This window comes from Rattus norvegicus, chromosome 2 (genome assembly GCF_021556685.1).
Source record: "Rattus norvegicus strain SHRSP/BbbUtx chromosome 2, alternate assembly SHRSP_T2T, whole genome shotgun sequence".
Classification (NCBI taxonomy): Eukaryota; Metazoa; Chordata; class Mammalia; order Rodentia; family Muridae; genus Rattus; species Rattus norvegicus.
In genome coordinates, this window is record NC_141535.1 from 110,841,651 (window position 1) to 110,858,420 (window position 16,770).

The following is a 16,770-nucleotide window of genomic DNA, read 5'->3' on the forward strand; positions in this document are numbered from 1 at the left end:
ATGTGAATGCTTCACTCCTTCTTTATTTTTTTTTTTTTGGTTCTTTTTTTCGGAGCTGGGGACCGAACCCAGGGCCTTGCGCTTCCTAGGTAAGCGCTCTACCACTGAGCTAAATCCCCAGCCCCTTCACTCCTTCTTTAAATGAGGAAAAAGAATACCCTTGGCAGGGAAGGGAGAGGCAAAGATTAAAACAGAGACTGAAGGAACACCCATTCAGAGCCTGCCCCACATGTGGCCCATACATATACAGCCACCCAATTAGACAAGATGGATGAAGCAAAGAAGTGCAGACCGACAGGGGCCGGATGTAGATCTCTCCTGAGAGACACAGCCAGAATACAGCAAATACAGAGGCGGATGCCAGCAGCAAACCACTGAACTGAGAATAGGACCCCCGTTGAAGGAATCAGAGAAAGAACTGGAAGAGCTTGAAGGGGCTCGAGACCCCAAAAGTACAACAGTGTCAAGCAACCAGAGCTTCCAGGGACTAAGTCACTACCTAAAGACTATACATGGACTGACCCTGAACTCTGACCCCATAGGTAGCAATGAATATCGTAGTAAGAGCGCCAGTGGAAGGGGAAGCCCTGGGTCCTGCTAAGACTGAACCCCCAGTGAACTAGACTATGGGGGGAGGGCGGCAATGGGGGGAGTGTTGGGAGGGGAATAACCATAAGGAAGGGGGGGGGATGTTTGCCCGGAAACCGGAAAAGGGAATAACACTTGAAATGTATATAAGAAATACTCAAGTTAATAAAAAAAAAAAAAAAGAATTACACCAGACTCAGAAGAGACTATAAAAGCCAGAAGATCCTGGGCAGATGTCATATAGACCCTAAGAGAACACAAATACCAGCCCAGGCTACTATATCCAGCAAAACTCTCAATTAACATAGATAGAGAAACCAAAATATCCCATGACAAAAACAAATTTGCACATTATTTTCTAGAAATCCAGTCCTACAAAGGATAATATATGGAAAACTCCAACACAAGGAGGGAAGCTACACCATGGAAAAATGCAAGAAAGTAATCTCCTTGCAAGGAAACCAAAAGAGGAGAGACACACAAACATAATTCCACCTCTAACAACAAAAATAAGAGGAAACAACAATCACTATTCCTAAATATCTCTTAATATCAATGGACTCAATTCCCCGATAAAGAGACTCAGACTAAGAGACTGGATACATAAAGAGGACCCAGCATTTTGTTGCATACAGAAAATACACCTCAGATACAAAGACAGACACTACATTAGAGTCAAAGGCTGGAAAACAACTTTTGAAGCAAATGGTCCAAAGAAACAAGCTGGAGTAGCCATTCTAATATTGAAGAAAATCAACTTTCAACCAAAAGTCACAGGAAAGATAAGGAAGGACATTTCTTATACATCAAAGGAAAAATTCACCAAAATGAACTCTCAATACTAAACATCTACGTTCCAAATGCAAGGGCACCTACAGTCATAAAAGAAACCTTACTAAATCTCAAATCACACATTGTGCCTCACACATTAATAGTGGGAGATTTCAACAGCCCACTCTCATCAATGGACAGATCATGGAAACAGAAATTAAACAAAGACATAGAGAAACTAACACAAGTTAAGAACCAAATGGACTTAACAGATATTTATAGAACATTTTATTCTATAACAAAAGGATACACCTTCTTCTCAGAACCTCATGGTACCATCTCTGAAATTGACCATAAAATTGGTCACAAAATAGGCCTCAACAGACTCAGGAAGATAGAAATGATCCCATGCATCCTATCAGATCACCACGGACTAAAACTGGTCTTCAATAACAACAAAAACAACAGAAAGCCCATATATCCATATATATATATATATATATATATATATATATATATATATATATATATATATATATATATATATAAACAATGCTGTACTCAATGATAACTTGGTCAAGAAAGAAATAAAGTAATTAAAGCCTCTTTCTAATTTAATGAAAATAAAGGCACAAACATACCCAAACTTATGGAACACAATGAAAGCATTGCTAAGAGGAAAACTCACCTAACTCTGTGAGTCTGAAAAAAGAAACAGGAGATAGCATTCATCAGCAGTGTGACAGCACACCTAAAAGCTCTAGAACAAAAAGAAGCAAATACACCCAAGAGGAGTAGAAGGCAGGAAATAATCAAATTCAGGGCTGAAATCAATGAAATAGAAACAAAAATGACTGCACAAAGAATCAGCAAAACTAGGAGCTGGTTCTTTGAGAAAATCACCAAGAGAGATAAGCTCTTAGCCAGACTAACCAGAGGGCACAGAGAGTGTGTACAAATTAACAAAAGCAGAAATGAAAAGGGAGACAAAACAACAGAATATGAAGAAATTCAAATAATCATCAGATCCTACTACAAAAGCTTATATTCGATGAAACTGGAAAATCTGGAAGAAATGGACCATTTTCTAGATAAATACCTTGTACCTAGGTTAAATCAGGGAATAGATAAACTATCTAAACAACCCCATGACTGCTAAAGAAATAGAAGCAGTCATTAAAGGTGTCCCAACCAAAAAGCCCAGGATCAGATGAGTTTAATTCAAAATTCTATCAGACCTTCATAGAAGACCTCATACCAATACTATCCAAACTATTCCACAAAATAGAAACAGATGGAGCACTACCAAAGTCTTTCTATGAAGCCACAATTAGACTTATAACTAAACTACACAAAGGCCCAACAAAGAAAGAGAACTTCAAATCAATTTCCCTCGTGAATATCAATGCAAAAATACTCAATGAAATTCTCGCAACTCAAATCCAAGAACACATCAAAACAATCATCCATCATGATCAAGTACACTTCATCCCAGGGATGAAGGGATAGTTCCATGGATAGTTGATGGAAATCCATCAACGAAATCCACTATGTAAAAAAACTCAAAAATATTGATCATTTCATTAGATGCTGAGACAGCATTTGACAAAATTCAACACCCCTTCATGATAAAAGTCCTGGAAAGAATAGGAATTCAAGACCCATACCTAAACATAGTAAAAGCCATATACAGCAAACCTGTAGCCAACATTAAACTAAATGGAGAGAAACTTGAAGCAATCCTACTAAAATCAAGGACTAGACAAGGCTGCCCACTCTCTCCCTACTTATTCAATATAGTACTCGAAGTCCTAGCCAGAGCAATCTGATACAAAAGGAGGTCAAAGGGATCCAAATTGGAAAGGAAGAAGTCAAAATATCACTATTTGCAGTTGATATGATAGTATATTAAGTGACTCCAAAAGTTCCACCAGAGAACTACTAAGCCTGATAAACAACTTCAGCAAAGTGATTGGGTATAAAATTAACTCAAACAAATCAGTAGCCTTCCTCTATTCAAAAAGTAAACAAGCTGAGAAAGAAGTTATGGAAATAACAGCCTTCACAATAGTCCCAAATAATATAAAATAGCTTGGTGTGACTAACCAAGCAAGTGGAAGATCTGTGTGACAAGAACTTCAAGTCTCTGAAGAAAGAAATTAAAGAAGATCTCAGAAGATGGAAAGACCTCCCATGTTCATGGATTGGCAGAATTAATATAGTAAAAATGGCCATTTTGCCAAAAGCAATCTACAGATTCAATCCAATTGCCATCAAAATTCCAACTCAGTTCTTCATAGAGTTAGAAAGAGTGATATTCAAATTCATTTGGAATGACAAAAAACCCAGGATAGCGAAAACTAAACTCAACAATAAAAACTTCTGGTGGAATTACCATCCCTGACCTCAAGCAGTATTACAGAGCAATAGTGATTAAAAAAAAAACTGTATGGTATTAGTACAGAGGCAGGCAGGTAGATCAGTGGAAAGAATTGAAGTTCCAGAAATGTACCCACACACCTATGGTCACCTGATCTTTGACAAACAAGCTAAAAACCATCCAATGAAGAAAAAGATAGCATTTTCAAGAAATGGTGCTGGTTCTACTGGAGTTCAGCATGTAGAAGAATGCAAATGGATCCATTATTATCACCCTGTACAAAGCTTAAGTCCAAGTGGATCAAGGACCTCCACATCAAATCAAATACACTCAAACTAATAGAACAAAAAGTCGGGAAGAGTCTCGAACACATGGGTGCTGGGGAAATTTTCCTGAACAAAACATCAATGACTTATGCTTTAAGATCAAGAATTGATAAATGGGATTTCATAAAATTGCAAAGCTTTTGTAAGGCAAAGGACACTGTCATTAGGACAAAGAGGCAACCAAAAGATTGGGAAAAGATCTTTACTAATCCTACACCTGATAGAGGGCTAATATCCAAAATATACAAAGAACTCAAGAAGTTAGAATCCAGAGAGCCAAATAACCCTATTAAAAATAGGGTAGAGAGCTAAACAAAGAATTCTCAGATGAGGAATATTGAATGGCTGAGAAATACCTAAAGAAATGCTCAACATCCTTAGTCATCAGGGAAGTGCAAATCAGAACAACCCTGAGATTCCACCTCACACCAGTCAGAATGGCTAAGTTTAAAAACTCAGGTGACAACAGATGCTAGCAAGGATTTGGAGAAAGAGGAACACTCCTCCATTTTTGGTGGGATTGCAAACTAGTACAACCACTCTGGAAATCAGTCTGGAGGTTCCTCAGAATATTGGACATTCTACTACCTATACCATAACTATACCTCTCCTGGGCAAATACCAAAAAGATGCTCCAACATACAACAAAGACACATGCTCCACTATGTTCATAACAGCCTTATTTATAATAGCCAGAATCTGGAAAGAACCCAGATGCCCTTCAACAGAGGAATGGATACAGAAAATATGTTACGTCTACACAGTGGAATACTACTCAGCTATCAAAAACAATAACTTCATGAAGTTCATAGGCAAATGGATTGAACTAGAAAATATCATCCTGAGTGAGGTAACCCAATGACAGAAAAACATACATGGTATATCTCACTGATAAGTGGATATTAGCCAAAAACTCGAGTCACCCAAGATACAATCCACAGACCACATGAAGCTAAGGAAGGATGACCAAAATGCAGATGCTTCACTCCTTCTTAAAAGAGGGAACAAAAATATTCTTAGGAGGGGATATGGAGGCAAAGTTTGTAGCAGAGACTAAAGGAAAGGCCATTCAGAGTCTTCCCAACATGTACCCCATATACATATACATATATATATATATATATTCACCAAAATTAGATAACATTGATGAAGCAAAGAAGTGCATGCTGACAGGAACCGGATATAGATCTCTCCTGAGAGACACAGCCCCAGCATGTCAAATACAGAAGTGAATGCTAGCAGCAAACCACTGAACTGAGAATAGGATCCCCGTTGGAGGAATTAGAGAAAGGATTGAAAGAGCTGAAGGGGCTTGCAAACCCATAAGAGCAACAATTCCAACCAACCAGAGCTCCCAGGGACTAAACCACTACCCAAATATATGAACTGACCCATTGCTCCAAATGCTTATATAGCAGAAGATGGCTTTGTTGGGCACCAATGGAAGGAAAAGCCCTTGGTCCTGCCAAGGTTGGACCCCCAGTGTAGGGGATTGTTGGGGGTGGGAATGGTTGGAAGGGGGTGTATGGGGTTGGGAACACACTTATAGAAGAAGGAGAGAGGGATGGAATAGGAGGAGGCTTATGTCTGGGAAACAGGGAAAGGGAATAATATTTGAAATGTAAATTAAAATATCCAATAATAAATGAATAAATATTCCCTGTTTAAATAAAAACATGATAACGAATGAGGATTATTTATATAAAAATATTTAAAATATTCACGGGTGCTTCCTGTCCATTGCCTCAGTTAGCATCTGTACAGGAAAGGCTTGGAAATGCACTTGTGATAGCTGTTTGATTTTTATATGGTGGTGGGAGGCAGGGAGTAAAGGAGAAAATGATCTAAGGGCTCTAAAGTATGGTTGTGGCCTGCTTCACTGTGTGATGGTCAGCAGGGCCTGTCACCTGCCAGAGATGCCATTTCCAAAACAGAGAAATTGGAGCATGCTGGAAACTCTCTCCATCTATATCTCTTCTTTCTGGAAAGTTAAGAAACAAAATGTAAACATCTAGGAAATAAGAACTTTACCAGCAGAATTAAATAATTGTCCAAACTTAGAGTAAATTTTCTTTCCTTATACAGTCACTGAGCATATTAGCCTCTTTAAAGGACGGAAAGTTTGATCACTTTTCTAGATGGGGCAGGGAGGAGGAGACTGAGAGCAAAGCTTGGAAGAGACATTCCAAACCAGATTCGAACTTTGTCTCAGAACACTCCTGACCTTGGCAGGCTGACTGTGTTTGTTCCAGGAAAATTCATAGGCAAAGGGCTCTGAACTATACTGAGATGTGACTTCTTCAAGACTCCCGATCCTGCCACACAAATGACATCCTGGTTTTATAATCACATTAGTGTAAGAACTTTCTAGAAGGACCACTGTATCCTTATAACCGCACTCTTAGTAACGATGACAAATTTTAATATTAATTCTTTTCCAAACAGGACTGGTTATGTTGCAGGTTTCGGCTGGGAATGAGCCATACTTTATGCGAAACAAGAATCAAAGCAATTATTTACTTCCCAGCAAAGACGAAACTAAGGCTGACTGGGTGGGACAGGTGCTCCACAAATATTGTTGATTTAGAATAGCAAACAGACAAACAACCAAAATAGGAACAAGAAAGTGTAGGAAAGAATCACGCCTGAGTGCCGGGAAAAGCGTCCACAGCAGTGAAGACAGTTTGTAAAAGGATCGCTTACACTTAGGTCATTCCAGCTAAACTGTAAAGCATGCTAGCTGTGTTCGAGCTGGATGGCAAGAGCAAACAAAGTGGCCCACCCTCGAATTGTGCAATAAAGTCAGAGACCATTACATAGCCATCTAGTCGATAGCCACTGTGTATCTTGAGTCACAGACATCTTCTGCAGATATAGCGGGAAAGATGAAATATAAATTACTAAATGGTGTTGGGATAAGAATTACTGAGACATGGACATGTGACTGAAAGCTGTTTACTACAGATCATCAAAGAAGTCTTTCTGGAGAAGAGGTGTTTAAGCTATGCTCTGAATAACACTGGGGACAAAAAGACCTGCTGCTGTTTAAACCAAGTCCTCGGGAGGCAGAGGCAGAGGCGGGTGGCTCTCTGTTGGTTCGAGGCCAGCCTTGTCTACAGAGTGAGTCCCATGACAGCCAGGGCTGCACAGAGAAATTCTGTTCCCAAGACTGACTGATGGTCTTCATAGGGACTAGGGATGTTAGGGATCGTTTTCTGTTGTAGGGGTTATGGGCATTCATGGAAGAGTTTTCAGTAAAAGTGAGGTGAGAGGTAGTAGCAGAATAGATGTGTGATTTTCATTCTAGAGAACAACTGCGCCTGGTGTGTGAAAGCAGTGGCAGTAATGTAGGTGGGTAAGGCCCTAACTCCCACTGGGGAAAGGAGTACCCCTGCTGGAGAGCAAAAGCCAGCAGCCCAAGAGGCTGTGTATGAATCACCGGTGAGTGGGGCAGAGGAAACCGGAATGATCATACCCTGCGAAGATGGAAGGATTGTTCCAACAAAGACAAGACTTGTCCAATGTGAAGACGGCTATCTAGAGCCGCAGTCAATGTAAGTCTACTGGTCCCTGGGTTTGAAACGTGAAAGTGATTGCTGATCTACAACAGAAGTCCCGGCAGAATGGTTGGGCCCCAAAGGAGGAAGATGGTGAAGAGAGTATGATTTGGAAGAGACATAGTATGTGAAGAACTACTCCTGTATCCTCACGTGCTTGGCACATGATGGCAGTAGGCAACCCTCTGGAGTCTGGAAGGTTTCTAGTCAATCTCCCCATAAGGCCTGCTGAATTTGCATAGACATCAGCCAAACTAGTATGGTACCGAAAGAATAACTGGTTACTTGCAAAGGCGGTTGTCTTAGTTGGGGTTAATATTTCCAGGGTAAAACATCCTGACCAAAAGCAACTTGGGAAGCAAAGGGTTTATTTGGCTTACTCCTCTCAAATCACAGTCCATTGAGAGAAGCCAAGACAGGAACTCAATAGGGAGGGAACCTAGAGGTGGGAGATAATGCAGAGGTCATGGAGGAGGGCTACTTCCTGGCTTGATCTTTGTGGCTTGCTCAGTCTGCTTTCTTAATAGAAGCCAGGGCTGCCAGCTCAGGGGTGTCACCACTCACAATGAGTAGGGCCTTCCCACATCAAATCACTAATTAAGAAAATGCACTACGGGCTTTCCTGCCTGCAGTCTGATCTTACAGAGCCATCTTCTCTATTGAGATTGCCCTATCTCAGATGACTCTAGCTTGTGTCAAGTTGACATAAAACTAGCCAGCACCATGTTGATGGTAAGGCATAGTCCTTGACAGGAGGAAGAGACAGAATCCTCCGAGGGAGGCACAGGTCCCTGCAAGGAGCTGTTTGTGGAATTGCTAAACCTCTTCTGCTAGAAATGTCACTCTGTAAAACATCCCATCTGATTCTTCCATGATTACTTCCAAAAGTAATGTTTAGACAAGTTGAATAGTTCCTCCTAGGACATGCCATTAATGAACAACAAACCTAAAATTCAAACTGTTCTTGCAACTCCAACCTGAACACTCTCTCCTCTACATAATGTCATGGTGAGTAGCCCTCTCGGATAGATGTGCACAAGGTACTGGTTGCTTTGATGAATTATTCCCAAAGTCTCTGTAATCTATTCATGTGGAATTTTTCTGTCCACACTATTTTTTCTTTATTTAATGACTTCTGAAATACAATGGGTCCATAATATTTACAACTAATGATCTTTTAAAGCCCTTATAAAATCTATTATTTCTCTCTCAACAAAAGTGCTTTCTATACTTGAATTAACCATAAAATTGTGCTTATCGTGCCACTGTAAAGGGAGTCTCACCCAATAAGACAGCAATAATGTTAAGTACCTGGTTATAAAAATGTATAAAACGAAACATTTTTAATGGGAGGCAAGTAAATATCTGGGCACCTAGGGTCCAGTGCAGAAAGTATTTTTCATGTGATCCTAAAATTGTAGAATCTGATATCTACGGCCCTAAGTTCAAATCTCAGGTATGGCCAGTTCCCTTATTACCTTCTAGTTCTTCAACATAGAGCAGCAGTGTTGTTAGTATTTTATATGTCTGCATCCGTGGGATGATTTCCCTATGAGGGAAATACTATGAACCAAATCCACCCCTGGTCTGCAGGAATAGTTCGCTGTGCCTTACAACACAACTCAGATAAAAAGAGTTTCTGGGGTGGGGCCATTGCCTCTCTCTTCTCCAAAACTCATTTCCGAATATGTGTGTTCTTAGACAAGCAGGCCTGGAAGGGCTGCCTTCCCACATCAGCCACGAAAACACATGTGCGCTGAGGTCCTGCTGTATTCTAGGTTCTGCAGGAGCTGTGCATTCACATAGGAAATAGATTGGGATTCATTTCCATCCCTTGCAGTTCAGTCAAGCAAGAGGGGTGTCTCCTCTAAAGGGATTTGTTTATCTGTGTGTCTCTACCGCCCATCCTCCACCTCTGCTTGCTCCTAGCTGCGAATACTGGCATGCTGGGATCTGGTCAACTTTAGTCTCTCCTGTTCCACCTAGCCCAGTGTCCTGGTCATGGCTTAAGGGCTTTAGTACCTGACTATTAGACAGAAGGATTATTTTGTAGAATGTTTTTAAAAATAACAACGTGTACTGGTAGACTAACAAGCAAGGTGTTTTTCCTCATAATGTCTCTCTGGTTACATTTAACAGCAAGTTAAAATTAGATCTTTTTTTTAAAGAAAGAAAACCATAGCAACTGTGATGTTGAATGTTTCAGAGAGCACATTTTTAAGGATTCTCTCCTTCTGAATTGCCCAGGTTTGAGCTGCCTGTTTCAGAAAAAAAATCTAATAATTTGTTTTACTAATAACCATGTAAACTACCAATTGCATCTAAGAGGTAATAGAAACCCAGAAGTAGAACAGAAAACTTGATAATTTGCTTGATGTAAAAGAATAAAATAAAATCACTTTTGAAAATGTAAAATGGTTAGCCGATAGAAAGGATCAAGTACTGGTCCCTCTCTGTTTCCTGTCACCTCAGAGAACATTCACATGTTTCTTATCAACATTTGCTATTTTATCTGTGCCTCCATGTGGATATTAAAAAATCGGTTCTACTACTGTGCTGACTTCTAAATTAAAGAAGCATTTTACAGAATGCCACCTACAAATCCATTTGACATGATGGTCGACAAAGAGTCTTCTCTTGAAGTATTTTGTACTGAAGTAAAGATTAAAATGTAGCCTTGGGAACACTGACTAACTCCATGTTAATCAACCTGACTACTAAAAAAAAAGTTGAAGAGGTTGATAGTTTAAATCTAGTTCTTACATGACTCATTTGAACAACTGAGAAGAAAATGTACTTCACCCGGGATAAGATTAAAACAAAGCAAAACAAAATCCATCAGAACCTCTCAGAATCAACTCTTTTCTGAAGAGTCTTTGCTTTGCTGTCAGGAAAAAAAAAATCCACTTCTAGCTGATCCTCATGCCAGATACTCTGGAGGCTGAGGCAGGAGTGTGGTACATTCAAACCCTGTCTGACTTACACAGTGGATTCAAGATGAGCCTTGGTGACTTAGTAAATCTGCTTGACAAGAAAGAAAAAGAAATGAATGGAAGGAAGGAGGGAGGGAGGGAAGGAAGGAGGGAGGGAGAAATCATGAAATTGATAGGTAAATAAATAGAATGAGGTGATGTAGACCCAGAAAGAGAAATGTTGCATGTTATCTTTTATCTAAGGCTTCTAGCTCTAAGTCCTCAGGAGCCAGGAAACCATTGCCGAGACCGGGACATTGAGGAATTGTAGAGAAGGGAATAGAAGAGGTACAAGTGATCTGATGAGCTGTAGTTCAGGAAGCTTGCTGTGAGATTGTGTCTCCTAACAAAGTCAAAAGCTCACCCATAAAGTCTCACCAACATGACTGCGTATGCATGCACTAAACAAGCACAACAAGAGAGAGACCAAGTGAACAAAGGGAGCTATGGGCAACTAAGGAATGCTGAAAAGTGAAGAAATAGTCTTCCCCAAAGAAGAGCACACCAACTGGTTACCAAATGGTCAGCCCTGAAAACATGCATACAAGTATACAGACTGCAAAGATTGTATTTATGTATTTAGGAATGTATATTTATATACATATATGAATGTAAGAAAGAGGCCATGAATTTGAAAGAGAACAAGGAGAGTTATATGCAAGGCTTTGGAGGGAGGAAAAAGAAGGAGGAAGTGGTATAATGTATTTTCAAAAAAACAGAAAGAACTGAAGGACCAAGTGCAAGATAGTCTGAGAGTGTCACTTGAGTCGAGTCCACTTGACTTGTTCCCCAGATCTTAAAAAAAAAAAGTCCATGGGAAAGATTTCTTCTGTGCTCAATATTCCATAGTTGCAGTAGTTCTTTGTATAGGTCGAGACCTCCTGGGTTTGCACACTCCCTCATCTACCTCAGGATGTCTATTGTCCTAGCCCAGCTCACATGTGGGAAGTCATGCTGGAGGGACCCTGTGGATGTAGCTTCTGACATTGCTAAGAGGCAGAGTCTCACAGTAATAATCCCTCTGGTCCTCCGACTCTTACAGCCTTTCCACCTCCTCTTTTGCAGTGTTCAAAGAGACAGTGAATTTGAAAGAGAGCAGGGAAGGATGTCTAAAAGGATTGGGAGGAAGGAGAGGCAGGGGAAATGAAGTAATTATATTATAATCTCTAAATAGAAAAGAATCTGTTTTTAGATTCCAACTTTATTTTTCTCTAGCTGCGTGTGACTTCGTCTTTGTTTTACAGCATATGTTTTGACCTACATTTTTTTTCCGAACAGTTTTATACAGAACCCTGAGCTCATGTCTGGATAAGTAGGGAGTGAGTCTGCTTTTAGATGGCTGATTGGAAGAAGTCAATCAAGTACTTGTAACTGGTCTGTTTGGAGAAGACAGAGATGGGCGGTTCCTATCCAGGAATTGTGGTTTAGTTTAGGACAGGTAAATGAGGTGGGAGCAAGATGGGAGCATTTCAGCAGGTGGATTAGGAATGAGCATCTTTTGGAATTAACAGAGCCGCTTATCTTGAGTTCGAGGGGTGAAAAGTAAGAGCAGAGTGAAAGACAGAGAATGACCTCACAATGCACAACCCTCCACTGCAGGTTTCTAACTGCTGTTTACAGTGTGAGCACTTCCAAAGCTTCTCGTTTGGGCACCACAGCTTTCATAAGGAACATCTTCTACCTCTGAAATTAAAGTCACGTGACCAGCTGCTACCACTGTGAAGCAGAAGTTGGTTAGGGCTTGCTCTTTCCGACTGTCGACTTAAAGACACCTGCTGATATTCAGGGCAGTGTTCTGTGTTGAGGCAGAGGGACTTAAATCTATTGTTTCTTGGACAAGTTGGGGATAACTGATCTTTCAGATGCCTGGACATTAAAGGTTTATTCATCTGTTCAAAATCTCTGAATGTCATATGAGCACCTTGTCTGGTTTCTCCACTTCATTACTACTTTTTATACAAATCTTCGGGTGCATTAAAATGGTGATTTCTCTAGGAAGGCTTAAGAATTGCTGTAGAGAACTCTCGAGTTTCTGTCGCACACATGCGCTCACACACGCATATGTACACGCACAAACCCTTTCTTCTTGCACTGGGAGAAAGGCACATCTTCAAGGATAGGTGTGAAGAGAAAGCTAGGGCAAGGAGGAATGGGAAGGCAATAAAGGAAGGAGAGACAATCACTCTTCAGGAGAAGCAGTTACAAAAATGGATAAAAATTTAGATACTGAAGATGAGAGTCAACCCTGATAAGACCTTAGTGTTGCAATAGGTGCTGAAGTGTTACATCATCCCTCTACAGAGAAGCCAATATGCTGCAGCCTCTGGTGCATGATGTAAATAGCTGAGAAGATACCGGGGGAAACTCTTGGAACTGTTCACCTACCAACGTTTATTATTCATATTTATATATAGTCTATTGTGCGAACGAATCTTACCAGCAGCTATTCTGAGCATGGGGAAAATTTTGAAAGCTGTATCTGTGCTACTAAAAGAACTTTCCTGGGATAGATGCTTGTCTGGGAATCCACCCACTAGAGACCCCAGATGAAGCCCAGATCCATTCGTGGTACAAGAACAAACAATGCAGTGATGGCTAGCACTGTCTTCTTCTGTCTTAAGTAGAATACTCCAGGACAGTGCCTTGATCAGAGTGGTGGCTCTGGACCTGGGATTCACTGATGTGCACGTCTCCTTAGCAAGGAGCAGGGCATACATTGGCCAAGATTGCAATCTTCCACAAATTACTTCTGTCAATAAAATCCTGTCAGGGAATCACAACTCTAACACTTAGCTTTTGTTACCTAATAAGATAATTCTTACTAGAATCTGATATTTCTCTGTGTATTGTGTATCTGTACTACATGTATACATGTGTGTGAAGGTGAACATAGTGTTCAGAGGCAGACATGGTGTGTCTTCCTTTGTTGCTCTCAACTTTATTTTCTTGGAAGGCAATCTCTCATTGTACCTGAAGCTCAATACTGTGTCTAGAACAGTTGACCAGCACACTCCTTGAACTCTCCAGTCTCTACACAAACAGTGGGTACCTGCTTGGCTTTTATGTGAATATGAGGATTTGAACTCAGATCCTTTTGCTTTCACAGTAATCTCTCTTACCCATTTGATATTTATCATGAGGTCATAAAACCGTCATGGTAGTTTCTTTTATGTTTACAAACAGCTTAACCCTTTTCTATAACACCTACATATAAGAGTAGGGAAAAGGAAAAGTTTTATCCTCAAAGGTTAAATAACAGTCTTATGTCTTCCTTTTTTTTCCTTAAGAATCAACTGGGTCTTGGTTCATGGTGCTTCAAAGGTCCACTGGAGCCAAAGTGCTGCCTGTCAAGTAGACAAAGGAAAGCAATCGATATTAGCAAAATAACAAGCTTGAAGCTTCTCAAGTGGGGGAGTCATCACACAGATTAATAGAGGCACACATGTTACATTTTATCTCATTGTATCTCGTGATCATATAAAGCCATAGCCAGGCCATTTTCTTTTCTCTTTGTATCTTGTGTAAGTCTAGTCAGAGCTATGCTAAAAGGACAGGGCACAGAGGAAAGACTAAGCAAGGAGTTGGAGAGGCTGAGAGCTGTACTGTGTCCATAGAGAAGCAGCAGCCTCCTATCCTTCAGATTCTTTGTAAAGTAAGGAAACAAAGCTGTGCCCAGTACAGACTATGCTGTACTTAAGTATAAGTCAGAGAATTGTATGGGACAAGACCCAATTCTATTCGGCAATTATTAGATTTAGAGAATTTTATACTTTACAACAAAAGTGGGAGCAGAGTTAGTATGAAAAGGCCTCCACATCAGACGGTGTCAGTCTTTAAGTAGCACCAGTGCGTCGGGAACATGCTTCATATCATAAACTACATTCATGTCCTTGCTACATAAACACTGGACTCAGAATGAATATGTATGTAACTGAGTCACTGGAGTCACTGAGGGCTTAAGGTCACGTTCTCCTAGTCTAAAAGCCCATTTAGCAAATAACTGTCTTTGAAGACATTCCAACATGGGCTCTCCATATTAATAGAGCAAACACATGAAGAAAACGCCATGCTCACATTTCTGGAAGTTTTCCCAAAGAAGTGGCTGTGTTTTCTGCTCCAAGTCCATCATGCAGGATAGCAACAGGCTTTGTAATGAGTTAGAGACCACCTGCCTTTCTGGGGAAATGAATATAAAGTGGATTTTTTTAGCTTCTTTGTCTTCTAGGTCTATGTATAAGATTTTCCTATTCAATGGCTTTGGCTTCTCATAAGAAAGGTTCATTCAGTGGTGTTCAGCTGTAAATTATTTTTCAGGCTACACCCAGATGAGCTTGGGGTGAGTTCTTACCTTAGTGAGTTTTGAGACTGAAGCATCCACTGGTCAGTGTGAACAGTCATTGGATAGTATAACTGCAGCTGTATTCTAAGTGATATGTCTAGGATTGAATAAAACAGTGTTAAAAAAACCACTGACTATTGGAGTTTCAAAGTCATTGTTTTAGTGGCTTTCTTCTTTCTCACCCCTGCAGGAGTCTAGGGGTGGACCAATGGATTCTGGCAAGAGTAGGAGTTTGGAGACTACAGTGAAGAGAGTCTATCGTGATCTGCTTCTTCCAAAGATAAATACAAGCAAGAAAATGTCCACCTTAACAAATTCCCCCAACAGCCTGGAAGGGCCACCTGAAATCAAGAAGAGCTGTGGGGAAAAACAAGCTGAAACCTCCGCTGAGAGAGTAAAGCTCACAAAGAGCATCAAAGAAAAGCAAAGCAACGAGTTAGAGAAGGTGGCCCTTAAACGGAAGGTTGACAGTGAGGAGAAGCTAGTTGGAAAGAAAGAGGCAAAGGTAATGGAACTGGACAGCCAGGTGCTCACCACCATACCTCTGCCTCACATCCCCTTAAAGAACATAATGGATGTGGAAATGAAGCTGGTCTACGTTGACGAAGAAGATGTGAGCTATGAGTTTGCTCAGTCCTACATGTGCCCTGGGCTTCAAACAACAGGCCAAATTGCTACCATGATGTTCCCTACAAGTACCCGAGATCATGCCACCCTGCCACAGATTGACAAATGGCTTCAGGTAGCCTTAAAGGATGCCAGCTCTTGCTATAGACAGAAGAAATACGCAGTGGCAGCAGGACAGTTCAGGACAGCACTTGAGGTATGGGATTAAAGACAGTAGAGATGAGCAGGGAGCCATGAAATTAAAAGTTGCAATTACACTGAGTGGTTCTGACCACAATGTAATGAACAGCGGGTCACGGGGTAAAATTATTTAATGTCAGAACTAAGAGTTGTAAAGTTCCAGAAAGCAAGTAAGATGGGCCAGTTGATTACTATGCCTATTCGTGTTTAACATGCTTTTTCTGATTACAAATCCACAAGGAAATGGCGACATATGTACAAATGTGGTTGGCTTTAGAATTTAGGTATATATCCCGAAAAGCTATGGCACATCGATCGGTACAGTGGTCGTGTGTTAAATATATCCTTTCTAAATGCAAGCATTCCATGAGTCTGTGAATTGTCCCTTTTATGTAGTCTTTGTAAGCAAACTCTTAGTTTTCAGCACAGGCTGACACTTTACATTCTATACCTGGTAAACAATGTTATACATGTTATACAATGTTATTCATCTTGGTACAAATGACATCATTTTCCTTGACACGATCTTCACTTCAAATATCCTTCCCATTCCAGTGAACTTTATGACTATTATGCCTTCTGCAAGCAGGTAAATCTTGTCTTTTTCATGGCATTAAGAAAGTGCTGGTGGACTGAAATAAACCTAGAAATCACTGTTAAACACAGAATAAGTCATGCGAAAAGAATGTGCTCTGATGACTCACTTTTCTTGTGGAGTAAGGAAATGCGTATCTAAAAGTTCCAGTGGCATGACACAATTGTGGTCTCCCTGTGTACTTCATTAATTGTAAAAACAAAAAACAAAAACAAAAGCACAGCTCAGTGAATTCTAAATATGCCTGCAGAACATGGAGACTTCAAAAGATGAGTGAAAGAAAAGAAAGTATGTTCCTTTTGTCTTTTCATCTTGAGAGGCTCAATATAGTAATATGATGTAAATATGCATCAAGGAACACCTTGATGGGGGCCGCCAGAGGGAGGTTGAGAGATAATGTAAGGTGTTGTGGTATAGATTCAAAGACTAAAATAT

The 16,770-nt window shown here is 40.4% G+C and overlaps 1 protein-coding gene across 6 annotated transcripts in view; it reads left to right on the top strand.

The window, feature by feature from the left end:
• The window catches only part of Spata16 (spermatogenesis associated 16), a 378,162-nt gene that overhangs the window by 25,624 nt on the left and 335,768 nt on the right, over positions 1–16,770 (top strand). For all 6 annotated transcript variants that reach the window (NM_001432380.1, NM_001432377.1, NM_001432378.1 and 3 more), the window contains 1 exon segment: positions 15,124–15,756. In NM_001432380.1, coding sequence (NP_001419309.1) covers positions 15,142–15,756 — 615 coding nt within the window. In that variant the 5' untranslated portion in view covers positions 15,124–15,141.